The 27,966-nt window shown below is 36.0% G+C and overlaps 1 protein-coding gene across 5 annotated transcripts in view; it reads left to right on the top strand.

Moving 5' to 3' along the window:
* LOC150083087 (sorting nexin-14-like) overlaps window positions 1–27,966 on the top strand; it is an 842,525-nt gene that overhangs the window by 720,694 nt on the left and 93,865 nt on the right. For 4 of the 5 annotated variants that reach the window (XM_090377020.1, XM_090377023.1, XM_090377022.1 and 1 more), the window contains 2 exons: window positions 1,753–1,876; window positions 19,408–19,572. In XM_090377020.1, coding sequence (XP_090233146.1) covers window positions 1,753–1,876; window positions 19,408–19,572 — 289 coding nt within the window. The remainder of the gene's footprint in view (window positions 1–1,752; window positions 1,877–19,407; window positions 19,573–27,966) is intronic. The other variant, XM_090377024.1, reaches the window with a different exon arrangement.

Here is a 27,966-nt window from a genome sequence, read left to right on the forward strand (position 1 = left end):
GGAAAAAACTTCCGTCGGTTGTTGTGGAAGTTGATAACTTAAATAAATTCAAGGAAGAACTGGATAGTCTATTGGAAAGAATATATAGGTGAAATTGGAAGGGGTTTTTTTTTGCTTGATACCGTATAAGCTTGCTTTCTTGCATCATTTGCCACTACTAATACTAATATATACAGAGTCTGCTTGAAACTAGATACTAAGGTAGGTGCTGCAGTAGTCTTTCCTAAAATCACTGTCTCAAAATTGCTCTCAGTTGTTACACCACTGAGTTGATTGGTGTATCTGCATTCAAGTGAGTGCAGAAGTTTCTCAGAAGATTCTTTGTATGGTTCAGTGCAATAATCTATATTTGTGCACTGAACTATACGGCAATACCTCACTTAGCACGGCTTCAAACAGCATGGGTTTCACTATAACACGATTTTCAATTAAGTTTAAGTCAAAAATTTACTGTACATATTAAAACTCATTCAATAACCTAGACACATACCCTACATATATGCTGCATTGTTGTAGCCTAGGTAGGCATACATATATGCTTGGTGCCAACTCTATTGTCTCACGTGCACATGTGCCAATAGCTCCCATCAGGCAGTCAGCAGCAGCATGCAAGAGTGTTCAGCATTCTTAATTCCATCCTGATAAGACGACACAATAGCTTTTCAAGCTTTTCATAACTTCATTTCGTAATTTATTTTTACCCCTTTAAATATGATTGAAAATATATTTGCATATTGGCTAAAAATCACTGTCAACAACATGCCATTCTGCTTGGCAGCATGTTTTGCCCCATTTGGCAAATGATTTCACTGGTTTTGATCGCAAATTCAGACAATTACCGAAGACACTGTGAAGATCAGTAAAGACTTAGGATTCAAAACTTTGGTAACTGCCAATTTATGTAACTGCATTGACTCACATGCAAATGACTTAGATGATGCAACTCTCCTTGAAATTGATAAGTAAACTGCATATGAAGAAAAGGAAAACAATTCTGAAGTGACATCAAAAGAATTTTCAACAGAAAAATTTGGAGAAAGTTTTTTAGGGGATTGACATGACCTGTGAGGTGATTATGAATGAAGATCCGAATATTGAACATAGCATCAAGATACGGAAAATTTTACAAGATGGGATTCAATGCTACAAAGACTTGTGTGCCGAGAAAAAGAAGAGACAACTTCAGAATATTTTTATTGAAATACCTAAATAAACAATAAAGTTTTTTTCTCATCTCTCACGATGTTTCCTTTTCATTAATACAATATTTATAATATTTTTTAATTCAAATCCTTTTAATTGGCTATCAAGTGCAAATTGTTTATAGATTTATTATAATTTGTTTATAGACTATTTCTCTGGTATGCATTCAATTAAAACCCATTAAAATTATACCTCAATCAGCACGGTTTCACTAACATGGAACAGTTTTGGTACCAATTATCAGTGCTATGCGGGGTATTGCTGTAGTTACCTTTACTGAACTCTTAGATTACCAGAATTCTCTTACACCTGCTGTTTCCTTTTATTCTCATCTCTTGCCAGTATATATTGTAATATGGGATTTGAAAGACATCACACAAATAACACCTAGATTGCATAAATAAATGTTTCTTGAAATATTATTTTTCTAAGTTTCTCCCTCCTTCATAAACTCATGAGATCTACAGAAAAGGAAGACATTTCATAATGTGCAATATATAAAATATTACTCTATCATTTTATATATTTGAACGAAATTTGTTTTTATAGCTAAAGAATCCATTATTTGGCGATAATAAAGCCCAGTTTTTACCAACTAGTGAATCATATACCAGTGGACAGCCTAAACCTATCCTTATTCTAGAGGGAATTTATGACTACATAGTATATTTAGGTTGGTGTTTAATTATTTTGTGTTTTAACTTGATGCCTAAGTAATGACTTATCAGTAATAATTATTTGCAATGATAATATGATAGTTCTGTTCTTTCTTTATAGAAAATATTTTAAATTCGTTTTAAATTTCCCATTGAGGTGATTAGTTTTAAAATAGAATTCAGTAAAATGAAATGAAATGCATTTCCTAGTGTAATTGTTAACTTGCATTTCATTTCTCCATTTTCATCTTACTACTACAGAAACTCAATTGCAAATGAAATTTTCCTTGGTTTAAGACAGTGTAATCACTGTCCTAAACAGTGTTGACCTGCTACTGTGCCTTAGATGACCTGGTAATTACACAACACACAAAAAAAAAAAACTTTGATTTTAAAATAAATATGGCATCAGACTCCATGTTTCGAATCCCAAAATTTAGAACTTTTAGGTCCATCTAAATTTCTAAATCCATAAGGTTCTTGGTAAAAATTCAAAAAGTGACCAATGCACACTGTGAAAAATTTAGTTTCCTATTATGTGCTCACTAATAATAATTCAAATTTTATGATTCATGTTTCCTCTTAGTTCTTAATCATGACTGTTAACTACCATTATTAATATAGATATATAAAGCAAATGTTTTTAAAATTTTAAAATATGTTGGAATTATCGGGCCCTTGTTAAAAATCACCACCCTATCAAATTTTGTAGCCTACCTTCTTTTACAAACATATGCTACTAAATCTATGAAGTTTGTGGTTTTTTTTTTTTTTTTTTGTAAAAGAAGGTTAGGTTACCCTAAAATTTTAAATAGTTTTGGTGTTTTAAAACTAGGGTCACTTGCTAATATATGAGTACAAAAAAAAGTATGATATATTTCCTAAATATTGCCTTTCTAATGATTATAAATAAAAGAAGTTACAACGTGTTCCTTCGTGATAGTCTGTTTTGCTGGTAGTTAGCATCACTAATTACACAACTGATTTTCATTCAGTCATGCGCAAGAGTTCCATTACATTATGCCAGGTTAGGGAAATTTGCTAAAGTGTCTAATATGATGTACAGTTTAATTGTTGACAGCTATCAGTCCTAATTAGTAACAGCCAATAAAAAGCACTCGTCACAGAGTTTGATTATTACCAAACCATCTAATAATATTGCACCACAATTTTTAATTGATACGTGCAAATGTACAGTTTTGGGAAATAAAAACTTAGAATCAATATGCCAAGTCACTTTCGTTGTATGTCCACCTCTCCTTCACCTATACAGGTTGCAGTTTTGTTTAGACTGTTCACAACATTTCAGCAGCGAAGAAATTTTCATTTACAGTTGCTTGGGGTAATTTTCATTAAAAAAATAAAATTAAAAAATTCAGTTTTTAGTGAAAAATCTGAATTTATTAAGCTTGCCCTTGGGCCATTGCTGAAAATTCCCTGTCATGACAGTATCATCATATCAACTGTGGGCAAACATGGTTGACATTTGAATGAAAAACAGCATCAGTTGGAATTACAGTCTTAAGTTACGTGAAAAATTTTGTCTAGTATCCAAGTGTGTTCATTCACAAGTGTACTCAAGGGTTTTCCTTTTCCATTGTTCACAGATGTACACTTTTGAACAAAGGCATAAAAGTTAAAAGCTAGATATCACCTTATGTCATCTAGCTGTTATATGTTGGGGACATAAGTTAAAAGCTAGATATCATCTTATGTCCCCAACATATAACAGCTGTAGTTGAAAGTACATACTATTTGGAAATGTTTAAACAATGTCCAAAGGAAAGACTTTGTTGAGAGGGACAAAAGTCAGAATCTATTGGCCTGAAGCATCCTCTTATGCTGTTGCCAAAAATTTGACAGAATACAAGGCCAGATTTATTGAAGTGCAATGCTCCTGGACCATTAAGATTGCAGGGGCTCCTGGAGAAACATAATTGCTGTTGACCCAGGTTCCCCGCAACCTTCTTTGGGCCCTCAAAGAATATTTGAGACCCAAATTAGTCTATGGTCCTAGACTAATTAAATCCAGAATTGAGCATGTCTATCACTTTACCATTGCCCAAGAGCAGTGGGCTGAAAAGGATTTGCTGTGCAATATTGCTGTAACATATGCAGAAAGTGAACCTGCTCCAGTAGCAGGACATTCTAACTTTTACAATGTAAAACAGCTCCAATCGAAATTAGAATGCAACATATTTTTACAAAAGCCCAAAGGAAATGCAACAGCTCTGCATAGATGAACAAAAATTAAAAGTTGGGATATCCTTTTTGCACTGATGGCAAAAATTTGACACTGAAAAAATCTGTTTGCTGTATCACTTTATTCTTACTGATAAGTGCCATTGGCTGCAAAAACTTTCCTTGAAACACATCCAACAGCAGGAAGAATTACTCACAACTTTTGGGAGTAATTCTTCCAAGCTATTTTATGTGCGAAAATTAGATACCTAGACTTTACAATTTAAAATCTAGGTATCTATTTTGTACTGTGGTAAAAATTTTACAATATACCCTGAATCATTTTGCTTTTACTGCTGAGTAAATTATAAATATTTTCCATGAAACTGATTATAAATTAGCTTCGTCCTGCACAAGGCTTTGCAGAACTAATAAAAAAAAGGACAATACAATTTATGCAGTCCCACTCCAAATTGCATACTGATAAATCAGCCAATGGATTAGGGCATTCTACATTCCTTTAAGTGCAAATACAAGGGCAGGTCAATAAGTAATGCATAATTACTCATGCATGGCATGCATAAGGAAGAGGGAGAAATTTGTGATTTACACTTGTACTACCAATTATCGATTAATATACCTAATCTCATTTTACTGGTGCTTTTATGTCTAAAGATATGGACAGACAAAAGGACAGCCATTTCTGGCAATGACGTGTGATGGAGTTCCAGTTTAAATCAGGTGATCAGTTGGCCACATCTATCCACCGAAAACTCCTGCCAGTCTATGGGAACTAGACAGTTGATAAAAGCAACATCCAGAGATGGACCCAACAGTTTCAGGTAGATGATTTCGATATCAAGGATAAACCAAGAGCCAAAAGACCAACATCTGTCACAGTGAAAACAAAGAAATCATTGACAAGCTTATTTAAATGATAGATGCATAACTACCAGACAAGTGATGGGTACTGCAAAAATGTCAAAGGAAAGTGTTTTGACCATCAAGAGACTGAAGTACAAAAATAATTTGTTCTTGGTGGGTGTCCGAGCTGATCACATGAGAGATGATGACTGTGAGAAATTAGATCTATGAAGATCTTCTGGAGAGGTTTGGTGCTGGCAGTCCTGAGTTCTTCGAAGGGATCACCACATGTGATGAAACATGGCTCCTCCATTAGGACCCACAAACTAAACAACAATCCATGAAACGGGCACAACTGACAGCACCTGTAAACAAAAAGCCAAAACTTTCCAAATTGTTAACAAAACTTATGGCCATCTTCTGCTGGGATCAAAATGGCATCATTTTCATCAATTTCTTGGAAGTGGAACAACCTTCAACAGAGAAGGATACTGATTATCTCTGGAATTGAGCTCTGAAAATCAAAAGACCTGAACTGAATCCACAGAACATCGAGTTTCATCAGGATAATACAAGGCCACACACAGGAGACATGACACTATCAAAGATTGCACAGCTGGGATGGAGCATAATGCCTCACCTCCCCCATATATCTCTGACCTCACCCAATTATAATTGGGTGAGGTCAGATATATATATATATATATATATATTTAGTTGTTGTTGTTTGGTAGACTGAAGTTATTAAACCAAGCATACATACATACATGGTAAGGTGTTTAAAAATGATATGAAACTCATTTCTGATATTGAACATTGCTATAAACATCGGCCTCCGATTTTTACCAAAGTGCATTCGCAGCTGGGAAAGAATGCTGAAGAAAATGCAACTATCATGGTCAATTCTTATTGAGTGTTAGTTTCACAAAGTTAAAAGATTGTATTATATGAATGTGAGGTATATGGTTACAGTATCTCAGATATTAAAGCTTACGGTATATTACTTATTGACCTGCCCTTGTATAAGGACAAATTTAGTATTTGTATTATGATGGCTAAAAGATGCAAGAAGTGGACTTTTTCTGCATCTGGCAAAAAAAAAAAATTCTAACATTCATTTCTTCTCTGTCACCAAAAAGTGTTTATCTGGTTCTGCTTTGAACTGTATCAAACTATCAACCTCGGCTACTGTTCCAAGCTGCCACTGATCTGCAAAACACACACACACTGCCCAAAAGTAAACTTCACCCCAATTTCTGTTACTCCACAGTTCATAAATTTGTAACAAGAGTCATGAAAAGAAGTTTTTAAAAAAGACAAATTTACTGTTTTAGGAGGGAGTTACCAGTATTATATTGTATAGCCCACCGTGGGCGTAAGGGGTTTTTTTTTTTTTTTTTTTGAGTAATTTGGATGTTTCATAAATTTAAAAATTGTAGTTAACTTGTTTTAAATATTATTTTTTTTCCTATTTCCTATTTTTGGCACTTTATAGTTCAATGACTTCGATCTCATTGTGAAAAATAAAATCAGAATCAGAATTTCTTCAACTTCTGGATCTGAATTACAAAGAATTTCATCAATTTTGCTTAGGTAACTCCACATCTTCTCGAGTCTCACTGAAAGTTTGTGTCCTCCTGTGCCAATTTTCAAAACTAATTTATTTTTAAATATAAAAACATCTGCTATTACCTTTAGTAAATAGCAGAATGTATGCATACAACTGCAAGACAGTATATACATTTACACACATAATTGGCCAGCACATAAAGGTGATTCTAAAAGTGAAGAGGATAACTACTGACCTGTCAGTATGATTTCAGTGGTAGTGAAATACCATGGAAACAGTGAAGAAAAGAGCAATATACAGGATTATTTAGATAAATAGAAATGTGAATTCTGAAGAAAACACAGCATTGTTTTTAAAGGGAAAATCATGGTTAACTAGTTGGGCAGCATCACACATGAGCTGGATGTAAGAAATAATTTTGAAATTGTTAACTTTGATTCCAGCAAAATATTTTATTTAGTCCAACATGAGAGATTACTGTATAAGTTGGAACATGTTAGAATAATGGGAAAATCCTTAGATGGATTGTCAGGTACTGCAGAATAGGAGGCAGAGGGTTGTGTTTAATGATTGAATGAACATAAGAAGTGGGGTTCTCCCCCAAAAGATTGGTACCTGGATCACTGTTGTTTTTGATGTTCTTAATTGACAAAATGATTCAGGTTCTGATTTCAAGATTTGCCGATGATCAGAAGATGGGGAGAATGGTTAATGATCGACACCGAGCAGCACTTCTTCAAGATGACTTAGATGGGCTCATGGATGGTCAGAAAACTGTGCTGTGTGTTAATGCAGCAAAATGCAAAGGTTGAATTTGCTGATTGTATTGAATTAAAATCAGTAGAGGATGATATGTACTTGGTAGTTACAATATAGGTGGGCGCCTCCGTAGCCAGGTGGGCAGGAGCAGCAGTGCGTACCACACACTTCTTGATTAGTCCGGGGTTCAAGCCCGTGACCACCAAATATGGAGGATGCGGAAAGGTTAGAGAATGACCACTGCACATCCCCGGAGCAATAAGGCCTTAGTTGCTAATGCTCCTAAAAACCAAACAACAACAACAACAACAATACAGGTGGACATAAAGTTCTCTGATCTGGGTATAAAAACACAAAGGAAGGCTGTTATGTCAATTTATCAAACATTTTCTTTTAGAGATAGAGGAATCATAATCTCACTGTATAAGGTAATTGTAAGACCACACTTGGAATACTGGTGTCCAGTAGCTAGACTGCCCCTAAAAAAAAAAAAAAAAAAAAAAAAAATTTGAGTCTCTTGAAAAGGTTTAAAGATAGCAACATGCCTGATAAGATCAGCAAAATTAGTGTCCATGTGACACAAGACATTGAAGGTGTGGGCTACAGAACTTAGCAACTAGGCATCTTAGAGGAGACCTAATTGAGGTGTATTAGACTCGGACAGAAAGTAAAATGGAGAAAGTAAAAAGAATAAGGGTGATCACTTTTCTAAATGATTCAGGAACTAGGGTTAAACTTCATTCGACACTTCTCAGCCCATCTGCGAAACTTTTCTGGATCCTGTTGCAGCAGCGTACTGTCTTAGTAGCCGAGTGGGCAGGAGCGGGACTGCAGTAGCACACGCTCTTTGAGTAGAGTGAGGTTCAAGCCCCTGACTGCTGAATATGGTCGATCTGCCAACCCGCACTGGACCATCATGGCAGATTATGGTCCATTTCCCTCAGCATGAATTGTTGTGGAGGCTTCCATCCTGCAGTGGGTTGATAATGGCTGCACTTTACTTTACTTTTTACTTTACTGTCATTAGTGTAATTAACAACCCTGCCAACCTTTGTATCATCTGCAGACTTGGACATTAAGCCTGATATACCATCATCAATATCATTTATAAATACAGAAAACAACAATGGACCCAACACTGAACCCTGAGGGACTCCACTAATAACATTAGACCACGATGAGCAGTGTCCATTGAGTACCACTCTCTGTCTTCTCCCCCCTCAACCACAACTTTATCCATAGCAGCAATTTTCCTCCAATGCCACACTGCTCCAATTTGTGCAGCAGTCTTCCATGTGCAACAGTATCAAAAGCCTTTCTAAGATCCAAGTATATAATATCAAAGTTATTCCCTGCATCCAGCTCTTTTGTGACTGCATCATAGTATCCAATCAGATTGGTCAGGCAAGACTTCCCCTTAACAAAACCATGTTGTGTCCGAGCTATAACTGAAGTCTTGTCTAGATGATCCTGCAGTGCTTCTTTACCCAGTGCCTCCATTAATTTCCCTGGAGCAGAAGTTAAACTAGCAGGTTTATAATTACTTGTTTGCCCTTTGATCCTCCTTTGTGAATTGGGGTCACATTTGCACATCTCCAGTTCATGGTACCACCCCTGAGTCCAAGAAAGCTATCATGATTATGGCTAAGGGTTTGCTTACTTCCCATGCTGCCTCCTTTAATATAACTGGATAGATTCCTTCACCCCAGGTGCCTTTCTTATGTTTATCTTCAATAATTTCTCCTCCACTTTCCTCTGAGATATTACAAAATCATCTATCTCCTTGCCAGAGTTTAATTCACCTCTGGCATTCCCCTCCCTGAATAACTTCTCGTGTGAATGTAGATGCAAAATACTCATTTAGTTTGTTAGCCACCTGAGCAGAATCATCAACGGTTGAACCATTGATATCCAGTGGACCAATCTGATTCATCCCTTTCCTTCTAGAGTTTATATACGTAAAGAACACTTTGCTGTTTTTCTTTGTATCGTTTGCCAAAGATTTCCATAATCTGCCTTTGCCTGCCTAAGGCAGATTATGAGACTTTGTGACTTGGTTAAAGAGAAGCTTATATCTGTTGTAGGTTTCCACATCACCCATTAATTTATTTGTATCCTATGCATTTTTCTTCTCTGCCACATGTCTCATTAGTTCATCTGACATCCATTTCGGCCTAAACCTTGAACAAATTTCTTAGGTCGTATGTAAAGCTTCCAAGATTAATTCTTTAAGTGCTTCCCATTTTGAATTTGCTGTTGGTAACATCATCAGTTGGTCCAACCATATAGAATTTGTATACTGTATCGCCTTTACGAAAGCAAAAACCCTTCCCTTTACCTTTGATGGTGGTTATCTCTTTGAGTAAATTCCACTTCAGCACAATGATCACTGCCATTTAGTGGTGCCTTTATCTGCAGATTCTTAATGCATGAAGAACCACTACTGATAATCAGATCAAGAGTATTAGCATTAGCATTAGTAGAGGCATATGATGCAAGAAAGCAAGCTTATACAGCATCAGCCAAAAAAAAAAAAAAAACCCTTCCACTTCACCCCTCCGTTCGTTCGAAATACCTGTCCAGCTAAGCCTTAAATTTATTTAGGCTATCATCTTCCACAACATGGGATGGAAGTCTGTTCCACCAACCAACTACCCGCTGGCTAAAGGCAAATTTTCGCACATCTATCCTACATCTGTCTTTCCTCAATTTGAATTTATGCTCTCTCAGGTGATTATTCTGAGTATACCATCAGCATTGAGCATGCTCAAACCATTCAAGGCTTTGTACATCTCTATCAGATCACCTCGCCTGTGCCTAGTCTCCAGACACTGTAATTTGCAAAACTTAAGCCTTTTTCATAAGAGCAACCCTTTGTTCCGTTCACTAACCTTGTTGCCCTTCTCTGTACTCGTTCCAGCAGCACTACATCTTTCTTGAAATGAGGCCTCCAGACTTGTAAATCCCACTTCAGCACACTTTGATCACTACCACCTAGTGGTTCCTGTATCTGCAGATTCTTAATGCATGAAGAATCACTACTGATAATCAAATCAAGAGTATTGCTCCCTCTAGTTGCCTCCCGAACATGCTGATTTAGAAAACAATCATCCAATAAATCCAGAAAAGCCTGGCTAGTGTGTGAGTGACCAACCCACAAATTCCAGTCAATATCTGGGAAAGTAAAATCCCCCATTATAAGATTCTCTGATTTACTGGCCCACTCTATTTCCTTGTACATTTTCTTATTATACTAATCAGAGTCATTAGGCCTATAGCACAGTCCTACTCTCAATTTTGATCTCCCAATGCTTATGTCACACCAAACTGACTCGACTCTGCACTGTCCAGCGATGTCAACTGGCTTCACTTCCTTGGATTTTATTTGTTTCTTAACTAATAGCATAACTCCTCCTCCTTTCCTGTCCTGTCTATCCTTTCTGTAGACGTACTCCCCAAATTCCAGTTCTGCATTACTTATATCTGTGTGACACCACGTCTCTGATATCCCAACAATATCCGCCTTTGATGATTTGAGCAATACCTCAAATTCATCAAATTTATTTACCAAACTCCTACACTCCTTGCATCGCGCACATACAAAGACATCCCTCATGGCAGTATCATGTCCCGTACCTGACTGCTCCACAAACATCAAGCAAATAGTGCATTTAAAAAGGCTGTGATTCAGAGGGTAACTGCCCCCCTCAGTTCTCCCCGAGCCACAGCACTCCCATTAGCTTGAGCCTTTTGCTTTGCTTCTCTGGTCTGAGTCATGATTTCAATTTAATTTCAATAAAATTTCAATTTCAGTGCAAAATTAAAACCCTAAACTTGTATCCCAAAACAGTTATAACGCTATATTTATGTTTCAGTATTGAGTGTTATCTACAAAATCCCTTTGTATAACTTCCGTATCAAGTTAAGTATTAATTATTTAATTTTGCTAATTATTTATGTTACGTAATCTAAGTCGTTATATGTATATAACGACTTAGATTACGTAACTGTACGATGACTCTACGATGACTTAGAGTACAATTTAATTGACAATGAAGTTCAACAAGATTAATAGATTTACTGTCTAATTGACAATATTATATTATGTACTATACTATACTAAGCTTATGCTGTCTAGTTCGAGATATTTTGTATCGCGTAACAATGGCGCCAATTTACAAACGGTAAATCTACGGACACTTAAGTATCGATTAACTTCCAAATCTCGCTGTCTCAATTCAGAATAAACTAAGGATCCTGACTAGCTACTTACGGAAAATAATTTGATATAACAATTTGTTAATAAATCGGCTAAATATGGTTAAAAAAAAAAAAAAAAAAAACGCTCGTTCAATGGAGCTGCGCCTTGTAACACGTGGATTTGATACCCTTACCGATACTAAGTAATACCAACAAAATCTCTATCTAAATTAAACTTTATACTAAGTATCATAACTAGGAATATAAAGCTACTCTAGAAAAAAGTTAATATGCCAATTTAAGCTAATAAAACAGAACATAAATCAGAAAAAACTTCTCTGTTCCAGGAGCGGCAATAAGCTACGTCCGCACAGTTTTCAATTACTCCCTCTAGTTGCCTCCCGAACGTGCTGAAGTAGAAAACAATCATCCGATAAATCCAGAAAAGCCTTAGTAGTGTGTGAGTGACGAACCCATAAATTCCAGTCAGTATCTAGGAAATTAAAATCCCCCATTATAAGACTCTGATTTACTGGCCACTCTTATTTCCCTGTACAGTTTTTTTTTTTTTTTTAATACATATCAGAGTCTTTAGGCCTATAACACACTCCTACTCTCAATTTTTATTCCCAGTGCTTATGTCACACCAAACTGAGTCGACACTACACTGTCCAGCAATGACAACTGGCTGCACTTCCTTGGATTTTGCGTGTTTCTAATAGATAGTATGAACTAGAGCTGTAATGCCCAATACATTCTACATTGATATCAACATTTGTAAAATCATAAGAGAAGTTTACCTCAATATAGTAGAACACTTCCATATGATACCCTCCAGAGATTTAAAAAAAGAAATCGAAAATCTTATTTTAGAGTAATAAATAATTAAAAATCAATTTAACACAATTAAAAATCAATTTAATGCAATTAAAAGAATTTAACGAAAAAATTGCAAAACGATTTTCCTTCCTGAAGCTAACAACACTTTTCAACCATATGTCGTGATCACAGGAATGAAAATTACCGAATAGGGGCGAGCATGAAACTTAAATATGAATTATTTGTCTTCGCGCATGTGCGTAAAACCCCACTAATTGGAGATCAGATATGGCCAGCGAACATTAACAAAATTCTCGTGTAATTTAATTTCTATGGTTTCTGCAATTAATAGTCGTGTACAATTATATTGGTCACTAAGTATTTTGGCCTCGTTAAATAAAAAAGTATGTTTTACCATTAACGGCATGAAATGCTAATTCTGACGCTTCTGAACAAGAAACACGAACTGATGCCACATGTTGATTAATCGAACATTCAAAGGAAAACCCGTCGAACCTTGGTAAGATTGCGACTTGGTAAGTCACAATCACCACAAGAAATGTATACTAGGTCATTAATTTGTGTTGCGAGCGAAGAAAGGACAGCGATTGTTCAGTATAGTGTGTAATTTCCATATTGGCCTGGCCACAATTTTAAATTTGGTATCTTTAAAGAATCTGTTAAGCTGTTTATGCCACTGTTCAACATATGGGACAGAAATAAAGTATTTTTTGATATTACTATTTTTGGTTGGTGTAGTATTTTGTATCCTATCCTGTAGTATTTTATATCCTTAGCTTGTACCATAATTCGGTTTATTTTAGCAAGGGGATAACCCGTGTTTAAGAATCTGCTGGTTAATATTTGTATTTCTGAGCCCAAAACAAATTCCGTCATTGAATCTTTATAGGCATTTAGAAATTGATTAAAGATAATCGATCTTTTGTAAGTGTACACATGATAGCTGTTATAATGTAGAACCATACCGGTGTTTATAGGTTTTCGATAGATGTTAAATTGGTTAATATTTGTATTTCTGAGCCCAAAACAGATTCCGTCATTTAATCTTTATAGGCATTTAGAAATTGATTAAAGATAATCGATCTTTTGTAAGTGTACAGATGATAGCTGTTATAATGTAGAACCACTTTGATAAATATCCTGGTCCTGTTCCACCTATCCTTTTTATACAATATGTTTCCCTGACAATAGAGTCACCGACAACTACTAGTTCCTGTGGGACTAGTAGTTGTCGGTGTATTGTGCCTTAGGGGTTGCAACTGTGTTGCGTGATATTCAAGTGCAAGCTCTGGCATTGATGTGAGCAGCTGAGAGCTTGATGGGCCCTCAGTTTAGATTCTTCGAGGGCATCCACCCTGTCCTTCAAGCTCTCTTATAAACCAATAGCAATGCTGAGTTGTCACCTAATTTCCTCATACTCCTTGCATTGCACGCGCACACAAAGACATTCCCCTTGGCAATATCATGTCCTGTACCTTATTGCTCCACAAACATCAAGCAAACAGTGCATTTTAAAAGGCTGTGATTCAGAGGGCAAGGCACCCCCCCCCCCCCAGTTCTCCTCGAACCACAGCACTCCCATTAGCTCGAGCCCTTTGCTTTGCTGCTCTGGTCTGAGTCATGATTTCGATTTAATTTCAAAATTTCAATTAAATTTAATTTCAGTACAAAATTATAACCCTAAACATTTTATATATATATATATATATATATATATTTTTTTTTTTTTTTTTTTGTTTGTTTGTTTATTTTTTTTTTCAGTATCATGTGTTATCTCCGAGTTTCGTTATATAACTTCCGTATGAAGTTATGTATTAATTAATAATGTTACATTTGTGAAATCTAAGTCGTTATATGTATTTAGTTAAAAAAGTACAATTTAATTGATAATGAAGTTTAACAAGATTAATAAATTTTACTGATTAATCGATAGTACTATATACTATACTAAGCTAACACTGTCTAGTACGAGATATAACGTTGTATTGTATAACAATGACGGCAAGTTAGGCACGTTAAATCTACGAACACTAAGTATTAATTAACTTCCAAAATCTCACTATCTAAATTCAGAATAAACCAAGGATCTTGACTAGGTCTGTAAGCAGCTTACAGAAAATAATTTAATATAACAATTAAGTCAATAAAGCAGCTAAACATAGCTAAAAACTTCACGTTCACCGGAGCTGCAAAAACTTATAAAACACATGGATTGGATACCCTTACTGATACTAAGTAATAATCTACAAAATCATTATTGAATTTAAAAATTAAACTAAGTATCGTACTAGGAATATAAAGCTACTTCTAGAAAATAAATTAATATGCCAATTTAAGTCAATAAAAAACCAAAAATATAAAAAAACTTCTCTATTTGATGGAGCCGTAAAAACTTTGCATGCACAAGGCTACTCGCTATATGATAATTTTGATATATATCATATGAAAATTTTTTGCATCCATTTCCTTTGTGACCACATAGTATTCGATCAAATTGGTCACACAAGACTTCCCCTTAACAAACCCATGCCGTGTCTGAAGTATGATTACAGTCTTGTCTAGATGATTCTGCAGTGCTTCTTTAACTGATGACTCCATTATTTTCCTTCGAACAGAAGTTAAACTGACAGGTCTGTAATTAGTCATGTCACTTTTAGATCCACCCTTTGTGAATTGGGGATACATTTGCAAATCTCTATTCTGTGGGAACCTGATTCCAACAATGCCTTCATACTCATGGCTAAGGGGCCATGAGTATGAGTATTCTGCCACTTTAATATAACTTGATAGACCCATCCACCCAAGATGCCTTCCTTATGTTTAACTTCGACAATTTCTCCTCCACTTTTCTTTCAGTTATTATAAAATCATTTAACTCCCTGTTAGAGGGGAACAGGTATCCTGTGTGCTATCAGACACTCAGTCTAAAACACTGATGGATCCAATATCTTTCTATTACAGAAGATTTAGGAGAGGTCCGGTTGGCCTGCCTCCCTAAAATCCACTCATGCACACCTTCTCGATGGTAAGCCTTGTTACGTCACTTAGGTGGCAACGAACGTGTAGAGTGGTTCTCTTCAAGACACCTGGTCAGCATGAAGAGGAAAAGACCAAACCCTCCAGCATATGACAGCACAATAAAACAAATGGCCCTCAGTCCCCAGAAGCTTTCACTCCCCCTTTTACGACAGCGAGAGGATCAGAGTGGAAGCAGAGGGTGCTAGGAATCTCTGGGTACGACACGGAAACTGAACTTGCCCTGTTACAACTCAAGATCACTCATCGGTGAAGACAAGATATTAGAGCTGGAAAAGGAATTAGAAAATGTGAATTGGAATATCATCGGTTTGGCTGAAACAAGAAGAAGAAGTGAATCACTTATAAGCCTATCAAGTGGAAATCTGCTGTACATCAATGGAAACAGTGAAAGGAGTGAAGGTGGAGTTGGGTTTCTGGTCCATAAAGATTTAAAAAACAACATTTTGGAATTCAACAGTACATCACCAAGGGTGTCAAGACTAATACTCAAGATTTCTAAGAGGTACAAGCTAAAGGTTATAATGATTTATGCACCAACATCGAGCCATGATGATGAAGAGGTTGAAGAAATGTACACCAAAATTGAGAGTCTTCTAGATGAGCAGAAAACCCACTACACTATTATTATGGGGGACTTCAATGCTAAGGTTGGAAAAAGACAAAACAGCGCAGAAAGGGGAACTATAGGAAATTTTGGAATTGGTGAAAGAAATGAAAGAGGCAAAAGACTTGTGGAATTTGCAGAATCTCAAGGATTGTCAGTAAAGAACACTTTTTTCAAGAAAAGGGTGAACAGAAAGTGGACATGGAAGAGTCCAAATGGATTAACAACTAATGAAATCAACTTCATCCTCACTAACAGAAGATATATTGTGAATGATGTTACCATCCTGAATAAGGTAAATGCTGGAAGTGATCACAGAATGGTAAGGTTCTTACTTGATATAGATGTAGGAAAAGAAGGGAAAAAACTGACTCGAGTAAATAATAGGAAGGTCTTTGAGATAACAGAAGAGGAGAAAAAGCAGTATGTACTGGAACTTAACATGTTTGAGCTTCTGCAGACTGCTCAGGACCAAGATATCGACGAGGAATATTACAACTTTCTGAAAGTGATAAAGCCCAAGAAACCTATAGGGAAAAAGAGATCCAAAGAAGAAAAAATTAGTCAAGAAACACTTATGATGAACCGAAGGTGAAAAATGAAGAGCAAGATAAACACTGACAAGGAGAAAATTGAGTATAGTGAGTTATGCAAAGCCATTAGAAAGACTCAGAGAGGACATAAGAAGATTTAACACAAGAAAAGTAGAACAAGCATTAAGGGAAAACAAAAGATTTAAATCAGCAGCCATGAGCAGTAATACAGAAAGACAAATGATACTGAAACTGAAGAATAGCGATGGTGTACTTATAAACAGCAGAGAAGGCATAATTCAAATAGCAGAAGACTACAATAGAAAATTATACAAGGAGCTAGGAAATGATGCCAGCAGTGGGGAAGATGGATTGCAAATTAGCAACACATACGACATACCCGATATTCTTCCTGATGAGGTAGAACATGCAGTAAAGAAAATGAAGAATCAGAAAGCCCTGGGGGAAGATGAAGTTACTGTAGAGTTGTTAAAATTGGGAGGAAGAGTCATAACACAAAAACTGGCAGGGCTTTTCACAAAGTGCATTAGAAAAGGTGTGACGCCTAAGCAGTGGAATAATGCAATCACGAGCGACTATTAGCTTCTATTTTTTCTTTATTTTTCTTCATTTAATTTAATTTAATTAGGCAACCATAGAATGGAAGGTGTACTTTCCTTTCTTAAAAATTTTTGTGGCCCACAACTTAGTTTTAAACCCATAATCTCTGTAAATCATTAGAATCCTATAACCACTATGTATGTGGTAAATCTCTCCACCAGCTAAGCGGATTACTATGAGGCGAGTGCTGAAAATTAAGCTAAGCTATACATACGATTTTGTTATTACATTACAGCACATAAGGACTCCTTAAAAAATCAAGAGAAATCATTTTATTTAATAGTAGCTCTTGTATCAAAAGTACTGGTAGAGAGCATGTAACCTTTCTTTATTTTTCTTATTTAATAGACTAACTCCCACTAATTTCACTTGGTCACACCAGGCACTGCTCCTGCCTCCCTGTGGCAGGGCTGGTAACCTTGGCAGAAAAGTTAATCTGCCAAGGGCTAAAATGAGCCAATATGGAACTCAATATGTTTCCCTCTTTAGAACCCACAAGTTGTTGGGCAGAGACAGAAAATGAGCATGACTCGTCTCGATCAAAGATGTTAAAAACCATTTCCTCTGGGACCGAGCTTCCTGCATTCTTAATAATGCACTCATTATCAGAACAGCCTCTTAGTAAGCTATCCCCCTTTCTAATCCATAAACACTTGGAAAGTATCGCAGGGTCTCCCAAGACAGTTAAGAGGCTGCAATCAGGGGACTTACTCATAGAAACTGTCAGCCGCAGGCATTCTGAAAAACTCTTACAAATGACAAACTTTGCTCAAATTCCAGTGAAAGTAACTCCCCATGCAACCCTAAATACATCTAAGGGTGTTATATCTAGTTGGGACCTTTTGAATGTGACAGAGGAAGAAGAAATTAAAGAAGAGTTTCAGGAACAAAACGTAATTGCTGTCAAAAGAATTATGACTAAAACGGACAATATACTCACACCCACCTGAAATATCATTCTCACCTTTAACAGTCCAAATCTACCCTCATCAGTAAAAGAAGGATATCTACTTTGTCGCATTCGTCCTTATATTCCTAATCCATTGAGATGCTATAAATGCCAAAAGTATGGCCACTCTTAAACGGCATGCAGAGGGAACCCAGCTTATCCGAACTGTGGATCCTCCAATCACAGTCAAAATGATTGTTCAGCCAAAGAAATGACCTATCCCAACTGCAAAGGTAACCGTCCTGCTTACTCTAAGACATGTGAGAGGTGGAAAATGGAGAAAAAAATTGTTAAATATAAAGTTAAAAACAAAGTTAGTTATCAGGAAGCAATAAAATTAATTGCACCCAGCATACCTAACTGTACCTATGCCAGTATTGCAAAAAAATATCAAACAATAGCCACGCAAACTGATGTTACCGTTCCATCTAACATATCAATCTCTGACTGGTCTCGAGCTGTCCTCTCTCAGCAACAGTCCAATGCCCTAAAGCACTCAGACCAAGCAAGTAATACACCTCTTCTGAATTGGCTTCTATAATTCCCACTCTCTCTTTCAAAAGTCTGAACACGTGCCACCAACATCCATTTACTGTCCAACTTCAAACTCACAGGACCAACTTTTCATCTTCTTCATTTATTCATTCAACTGCCGTTTTCTGGAACAACCTTCCTTCATACTTATTTCCTGAAAATTGCAGTCTACAGAAGTATGTATAAATATAGTGCAAATGCATCAGGAATACATAGCTATATCTGAATAAATCAGATTATTAATAAAACGGCATCGTTTTAAGTTATATCTCATATTGTGAATACCTTCACAACGAGTTGCCATGATATTGCACTACTTCGAATAAGTAACGCTTCACCTAAGGAGAAGACTAATGTTACTTATTCTCAGATGGATACCACCACCCAGACGGCACCGTTTCAGGGCTATTTGGCCCTTCTTCGGTGGGTGGGTAGGTACCCGAGTGATGCAATGATGGCAAAACAGTTATGAAGTATAACTCCACAATATGAGAGATGCCTGATGGTGTATCATCAAATGTCAACAAATATCTTCTTTCATCTTCTCAACTTCCAACCCAAGCACTGTACTTAGTACTATAGGTTCTAATACCTCTCATGTTTGGGGTTTTCATAAAAAAAAAAAAAAAAAAAAAAAAAAAAAAAATAGTTCTGGAACACCTTTACATATATTCTATGAGTCAGCATAATGATATTTCCTTGAAGGAATGATAATTTACCTGATTGTTAAGATTTTATTCTTGAACCGAAATTCATATAGTATGTTTATTGTTTTTGTACACACTCTTGCTATTTGTTCAGATTGTGGTATTCCCTTTTTTTTAATTTTTAATTAAAAAAAATATTTTTTTCAGCTGTCTGTATTTATAAAGTTCCAGATTGGTGTATACAGCTGTTAACTTCAGTAGATATTTTAGCCAGACATACTATACAAGCGTATGTTGAGTGGTACTTGGACAGAAAATTGCAGCAGTTGCTAAAGCCACAAAGGATAGTTGAACTGTTACATCTACTCAGAGGTGAGAAATATTGGAATGTTGAATGCTTTTTGTTAAAAGTTAAGTGTTTTATTAAATCTTGTGGTCTGCCAACACAACTCGGTACGGGGTTGGGAAAAATATACTTGTAACTTTTGTTTCATATTTAATTGAAAGTTTTCTTCTGTACACTGCGCGACTGTTCATTTAGTTTCAATACATTATTCACTACCTCAACCCAAAGTTCCAGATTGAGGCCACCTGCTATATGACAAGAGGCTCGAAGTCTTGACACACACTGTCCAGATTGGCTCGATTTTTAATTGAATAACAGATTTATTTCTTTGGTGATGCTATTCAAAAAAAAAAAAAAAATTAATAATTTAAGCTCAACCCATACATAATAAATTACCTTCTCATGTGAGTTTAAGTTTTAGCTCAGGAAACTTTCTTCAGACAGAATGACAGAAAAGCAGAATGCAAGGTAGGTTTCAGTATCCACTAAATAAGGCTTTTCATTTGTATGGGACCCAGTGATGTAACTGCCTTAATTAATGGTATTTACTATCACTTATATTTTTACAATAAAGCAAATTTCACTTGCACCTAATGAGATAGCTGACTTTTATTTTATTTTTTATCAATACAATATCCAATAACACTGCTCAGCAGTGTTATTGGATTTGTATTGATAAATTTTTTTATAAATTTCTTTGCTAAAAAACAATTTTGACAGATTCTTGTAGGAACTATGTTCAAAAACTCAGATATATGCTTAAAGAGTTCTCATCACCCTCAGTTTTCAATTATCTTATTTTAATGATCAAAAACAAAGACCTGTAGTTGGTTTAATCATCTTCCATCTATTTTTTCTAATTACTTTTTTTTTTTTTTTTCTTCTAGTGGATTCAGGAGCTTTCTACAACATTTGACAATGTTCTAGAATAATATTATGTGCACTAGAAAGGTCGAGATGTTTCTGGAAGGTTCTAGAACTTTTGACGGAGGTCTCTAGAAACATGGGCCTTCTAGAAACTTCTCTTCCAGTATATATACAAGTAAGTTCTGCACCAAGCAAGCATTTTCAAATTTCAAAATGTTTATCTGTTTCACAGAGCAAGTGGTGAATAAATTGAACAAGTGTTTTAGTGAAATAGTGTTTGTAAACAAGTGTTCTGTGCATAAGTGTAAATCGTGAACTGTGTTGAAATGAGAAATAAAAATCTACAATTTCTTAATTACGTTCTTATGTGAATTAGAAAGAGTTAATGTGGTGCACATCTTCGAGCAGGGGAGGCCTTTCATTGATTCATTCAACAAGGTCAGTTCGAAAGTAGTTTTACTCCTTAATGAAAATAAGTATCAGTCTATACCATTCTTTCCATTCCTTCAGCACTGTCTCTCATCCCAGATCTTATGGAACAGTCGGTATGTCCACACTATTCCTGCCTTGCCTGTAGTCTTCAGCATCTCTCCATTTATCTCATCCATACCAGCAGACTTACCTGTCTTGATGTATTTCCATGCCTGCACTACATCATTCCACGTCAAGTCTGTCTGCTCTCTCTCTGTATCTTCTCTTTCATTCCCTCTTCTATGATCAACCTGCTTTTGTCCCTTTTGCTGGCTGTCCTGCACATTCAACAGATTTTCAAAATACTTCTTTCTTGTTTCTCTTATCTTTTCATCCTTGGTTATTAGGCTGTCATTCTCATCCATCAAGTATTTGCTCTGTTCACCATCTCTTCTTCTATTCCTCACCATACCATAAATGTCTTTTTATTACTGTCGATATCTTGTTGTAGAGGTTCACTCCATTCTTCCAACGAGTCTTCTCTCCTCGTTAACTATCCTCTTAGCCTCTCTATTCACGGTTTGATATCTCTCTTTATTCTCATCATTTCTGTTCTGAAAGTAGGTCCTGAATGCATTATTCTTGATTTTTACAGCCTCTCTCATCCTATCATTCCACCGTGGGGTTCCTTTCCATCTCCTTCTATTGCTTGCCCTTCCACAAACCTGCTCTGTCAGTCCTGCTATAGTCTTTGAATGCTTTCCATGCTGTTCACCACTGTCTTAGATACAACCTTCCTGAACTCTTCTCTGAACATCGCCTCTTTTTCCTCTTCTTTCAACTTCCACACCCGTAGTTTTCTCTCTCTTGTTATTTTGATCCTCTTCAATTTAGGGAATCTTAAAACTCCCTAACCTGTGATCACTACCCAAGGAAACACTAGGAATGACCTTGACATCCACTAATCTTCTGTGTCACTCTTTATCCACAAGTATAAAGTCAAGGAGGGATTCCTGTTGACTATCCCAACTGTATCTTGTCACTTTGTTGACTCTTTTTCTTCTTGAACCAGGTGTTTCCTATGACCAAGCTGTTCCGTAAACAGAAATCCAACAGTCTGTCACCATCATCATTCCTAGGTCCCCGACCATGCGAACCCATAACATATTCTAGTCTTTGTCTCTCCACTCCGACTTTTGCGTTCTGGTCACCCATGATAACTATATCTCCACCTGTGATGTTCTCTTCAAGCTTTTCCTCCAGCTTCTCCATTTCTTTGCAACCAGTTTGCAGTGCGTAACACTACTATCTTCAGTGTTTCGCTGTCATTCATTTTCAGTTTAATTGACATGAGTCTGTCGCTGATATTATTCACCACCATTAGCCTTTCCTTAATCCTGTGATCTATAATGATGGCTACACCCTTCCTCGCTACATCACCCCCCAGACTAATGTAGGTAATAGCCTCCTGGTAACTCTCTACACCCATTTCCTTTCCATTTTGATTCACTCAATCCTAGTATGCTTATTTTTCTGACCTTTGAGATGTCCACACACTCCTCAATTTTTCCTGACAATGTCATAATATTGAGTGTGGCTAGTTTAATATATGTCGTCATCAGCTGATCTTGTTGGTTGCAGATACCACCACGTCCTGGCTAATTAGCTTTGAGGCTTCTTTTTCTATTGAAGGCAATAAATTTAAGCTGCCGATCTGCCAAACCTGTCGTAGCCATATAGATGTGGTAGCTCTTATTCAGTGGTGAAGCTTCTTTGTATATCCATGTATATCCAAATCAACAACTTTTAACTTGTATGTCTTGATATTCCCTATCCCCTTCTTCCTAGATTCAAATAACCCTTCAACTGTTATCTATTGTAAAGATGTAAATTAACAATTTTGCGCAATTTATGCTGATTTGCTAGTCACCACTGAACAAGAAGGCGGCACTGTTATAGTTCTTTTATCTCATGGATAAATCCAAATGGCTGACTTGGTTTAAAATGGTTTGGACATGTCAAGAGGATGAACGAGAGGTGTTTTCCAAGAAGAATGTTTGATTTACAATTAAGCGAAAAAAAGAGCAAGGGGAAGACCAAGTATGAGATGGCAAGACATGATAAAGACCGATGTCATTAAGAGAGGAGGAAACTGGAGTGAAATCAACGACAGAGAAAAGTACATGGACAGGGCATGGTGGCGAGGCTTCATACATCAACCCGTGGAATGGCGGAACAATGACAGATGATTGATGATCATCTGTCATTGGCCCATGTAGTTCACATGAAGGAGAACCTACAGGTTATTTAGCAAAAAATATGCTATCAAGAATACAAATGGAATATCTGTGATACACTAATACTGCTGCTTTTTATGAAAGTGAGACAACCGAGCAAAGGATTGCTGCTACAGGGTAAAAAATGGCCAGATCTTTCAGAAACTAAACCAGGCCAGAAAACTGTAGTGCATCCTCCTTTGGTAGATAAATCAAAAATCTATTTACCTCCATTGCACATCAAGCTGGGTTTGATAAAAATATTCGTTAAAGTGATGAACAAAAAAGAGAAGGATTTTCTTGTTTGATGCAAAAGTTTCCTCAAATCAGTGAAACCAAGATAAAAGAGGGAATTTTTGTGGGTCCTCAAATCAAACTGCCATTCCAAGATGAGGAATTCACTAAAAAATTAAATGGTGCAGAAATAATAGCCAAATAGCCAAATAACCAAATAACAACAACATAACAACAACAACAACAGTAAAATTGTGGATGAGCTAATTATAGCATACAGAGAGTTGGGATGCAACATGTCGTTAAAGCTTCACTTCACTTCATTTCATACATTCCCATTTAGACTTTTTTCCTGAAAACTTCGGAGCAGTCTCCGGTGAACATGTTGAAAGGTTTCACCGAGATAGTTCTCAAATGGAAAAAAGATACTGGGGAAAATGAAGTCCAAATACGTTGGTAGACTACTGTTTGGAATCCCATACTGGAGACACTAATGGACAATTATGAAAGACAAAAAATAGCAAAATAAATGTTTTGTTATTAGATAAACATTTTTGTAAATAGAATAAAGTTAATAGACCCATTGTTCAATATTTAGTACAGTATGTAACATTTTCTTAAAATATGTGAAATCTTTTTTTACTAGAAAAATGATTGGTAGGAGTTATAGCAATATAGTTTCCATATTTGAATTCAGCAGCGTCAATTCTACAAGAATAACCCTGAATTTTAACAGGGAGCAAAAAAAAAAAAAAGGGTTTTTGCTGACCTAGCTTGAAATGAAATTTTCAAGCTGTTTTACTTACATAACAATTAAGTGCAATAAAATACAGTGCATATTACATTTTTCATCAGTTATCCTTTAAGTGGATAACTCTGTGTCTGATAAAGTCTTATGTTGATAATGAAATTTCAATATATATTTTTTTAATATTTTTCAGTCTGATATTATTTTATTTATTAATTTTTTTATATATTCTTAGAAACAAAATACGACAGTATAATAGAGAAGATAAATTTTAAAATTGTTTTAAAAATTGTTAAAACTATTAATTTCAACATGCCACCTTTACAGATTACACATTGTTTTCTGGACATCCAGATTATTAATTATTAATTCCAGACTAACTTGTTTATTAATTGATTATTAATCAGTAATCAGAGTATCTTAGTTCAAGAAAATCTAGAAAAATTGATAGATGGACTGAGAAGTGGAAATTGCAGTTTAAAATTAGCAAATGCTATATTCTGTATATAGGTAGCAGCAATCCCAGAATAAAATGCCAACTGAGTAGTACCATACTCAAGGTAGTACAAAATTTAAAAAAAAGACCTGTTGGGGGTTGGTAATTGTACAATAAGACATGAAGTTCTCTGAGCAGTGTAGGGTGGTTGCTAGGACAACTCATGATATACAGGAATTTTTCCAGCAGGGATAAAGTGGCAATTATTCCATTGTATAAAACAGTGTTAGGCCACATCTTGAGTACTGCATACAGGTTTGATTAGTGGATAGAGTAAGCTAAATATTGATGGCATCCTTAAACTTGCTAACATAGCACACATAAACAGGGATAAATTAAATTTGAGGAAGAATGGTTGCAGAATAGATGTGCGGAAATTTGTTTTCAGCCAGAGGGTAGTTGATTGTCGCAACAAACTTCCATCTGTGTGTTGTGGAACTAGTTAGTTTGAATAAATATTTTAGTATTTGCCAATAATGCAAGGAATTAGTTCATAATTAGGGCACTATTAGTTTTAGAGCATAATTAACTAAATAATCAAATACAACTATCTATGCATAATTACTATTAATATTGTTATAGATAAAATGATTCAAAGAAGCAAGGAATATTTAACATAACCCTGAAAAAAGAAAAATTTAAAATATGTTATAAGAAGAACATATTGACAAAGATGATGCACATAAGGTTAACGTAACACTTCACTGTGTTAAGAAAGATGGTATGATCCATATGTAACACATATAGTTACAAATGCATCATGAGTTATATAAGTTACAAATGCATCATGTCTATAAGCATTAAGTTACAAATGCATCATGTCTATAAGCATTAAATTCTCCAAAGTTATTATAGTGGCATCATTTTATTACATCTCATATTGTGAATGCCTTCATGAGTTGCCTATTCAGATAAGTAAGTAACCTCCCAATAGAGAAGACTATTTTTATTTACTCTCAGTGGATATCATCACCTTTGTTGCCATTTCAGGGCTATTTGACATTTCACCGGTGGATTGGTAAGTACCCTGATGGTATAACAGCTGACAACTCAGTTGTGCAGTTGTCAGGAATACCAGAGATGCCAAATGGTGTTTGGTAATATAATATTTCATAAAGATTCAGAGCAAAAGCCTCAGGCTGAGGGAAAATTTACAGAAATATATAAGTTGGTGCAAATGCATCATGTCTGTTTGCAGCATATTAACTGAAGTTATTATAGTGGCATTGTTTCATTACTTCTTATATTGTGAATGGCTTCACAATATGATATGTTCTTGTTTATACTCTGGCATGACCACCAGTTCAGTGGAGTTTACAATAAATCGTCAATACAAACATTAATCATATTTAGCAGTCACAGGCTTGAATCCCTGTCCACTCAAAGAGCATATGCTACTGAATTCTTGCCCTTGATCACTCGTCTGCATCTTGCGCAGTCCAAGGCTTTTGCCCTGAATTTTTATTAAGTATCATACCCTCTCTCTCTCTCTCTCTCTCTCTCTACATTAAATCAGAAACCAACTTATTTTTATAATAAAACAAAAAGAAATTTATAAGTATTAAAGTAGTTGAATGTACAATATGCTGTAACAAAATGCCAATAGCCTTGGAAGTCTCCAAAATACAAGAGAAAAAGAAGAACACAGGATGATTATTGACTTGTGGGATAATCTCATTCTCACTCTTGGGAGAATGAGGATTATCCAATACGAGATGATCTGTTGGTACATCTGTCCTATCCAGTAGTTAGTCAAAAACACCACCTGTCCTACTGGATAATATGTTTGCCAATCGTATTGGATCTTTTAACATGCTTTTGCTCTGAATCTTTATGAAATGAGAGTTCCCTTGAAGTTAACATATGAGGTAAAGGTGGGGGGAATCCAACTTTTGAAGATGGGAAGCATAGCCACCGACCCATCAACTGTACCCTTCTGTCTGTCTGTATGTTCCTATTCGTTTTTTTTTTTTTCTATTCCTAATTAGTTTATATGAAGATAAGCTTTATACAGGAAGGTTTTTTAAAACTATGTTCTGGAGTGGGGGGTACCAATAGCAGTCGGATCAGGTTAATTTGTTGCAAGACAATTTGTTGTCCTACAGTTGTCCTATTCTCCATCACTTTATCCATAGCAGCGATTTGCCTCCAGTGCCACACTGCTCCAATTTGTGCAGCAGTCTTCCATGTACAACAGTATCAAAGGCCTTTCTAAGATCCAAATATATGATATCAAAATTAGTCTTTGCATCCAGTTCCTTTGTAACTACATCATAGTATCCAATCAAATTGGTCAGACAAGACTTTCCCCTTAACAAACATGCTGTGTCCGAGCTATAACTGAAGTACTGTCTAGATGATCCTGCAATGCATCTTTAACCAGTGATTCCATTAATTTCCCGGGAACAGAAGTTAAACTGACGCATCCGTAATTCCATGTGTCTCCCTTTGATCCTCCTTTGTAGATTGGGGTCACATTTGCACATTTCCAGTCCAGGGTACCTCCCCTGAGTCCAAGGAAGCTCTCATAATTATGGCTAAGTGTTTGCTTACTTCCTTTGCCACCTCCTTTAATATAACTGGATAGATTCCATCCACCCCCAGGTGCCTTTCTTATGTTTATCTTCAACAATTTCTCCTCCACTTTACTCGCAGTTATTACAAGATTATCTAGCTTACTGCTAGAGTTTAATACACCTCTGACATTCCCCTCCCTGAATAACTCGTCATGTGTGAATGTAGATGCAAAATATTCATTTAGTATGTTGGCTACCTGAGCAGGATCATCAACAGTTGAACCATCTATATCAAGTGGACCAATCTGATTCATCCACTTCCTTATAGAGTTTACATAAGTAAAAAATTCTTTGCTGTTTTTCTTTTCATCCTTTGCCAAAGATTTCTCATAATCTGCATTTGCCTGCCTAACCTCCTTTGTGACTTGGTTACAGACCAGCTTATATCTATCTTAGGCTTCCATGTCACCTGTTATTTTATATGTATCCCATGCATTTTTCTTCTCTGCCACATGTTTAATTAGTTCATCTGACATCCATTTAGGCCTAAATCTTGAACAATATTTCTTAGTTGGTATGAAAAGCCTAGTAGCTTCCAAGATTAATTCTTTGAATGCTTCCCATTTTGAATTTGTTGTTGGTAACATCATCAGTTGGTCTCACTGTATAGAATCTAAATACTGTCTCAGACCATCGTAGTTGCCTTTACGAAAGCAAAAACCCTTCCCTTTGCCCCTGATGGTAGTTACCTCTTTGAGTAAATCCCACTTCAGCACACTGTGATCACTGCCACCTAGTAATTCCTTTATCTGCAGATTGTTAATGCATGAATAATCACTACTGATAATCAGATCAAGAGTATTACTACCTCT

This window comes from Mastigoproctus giganteus, chromosome 7, assembly GCF_048544385.1.
Source record: "Mastigoproctus giganteus isolate SK-2022 chromosome 7, ASM4854438v1, whole genome shotgun sequence".
In the NCBI taxonomy this organism is placed as follows: Eukaryota; Metazoa; Arthropoda; class Arachnida; order Uropygi; family Thelyphonidae; genus Mastigoproctus; species Mastigoproctus giganteus.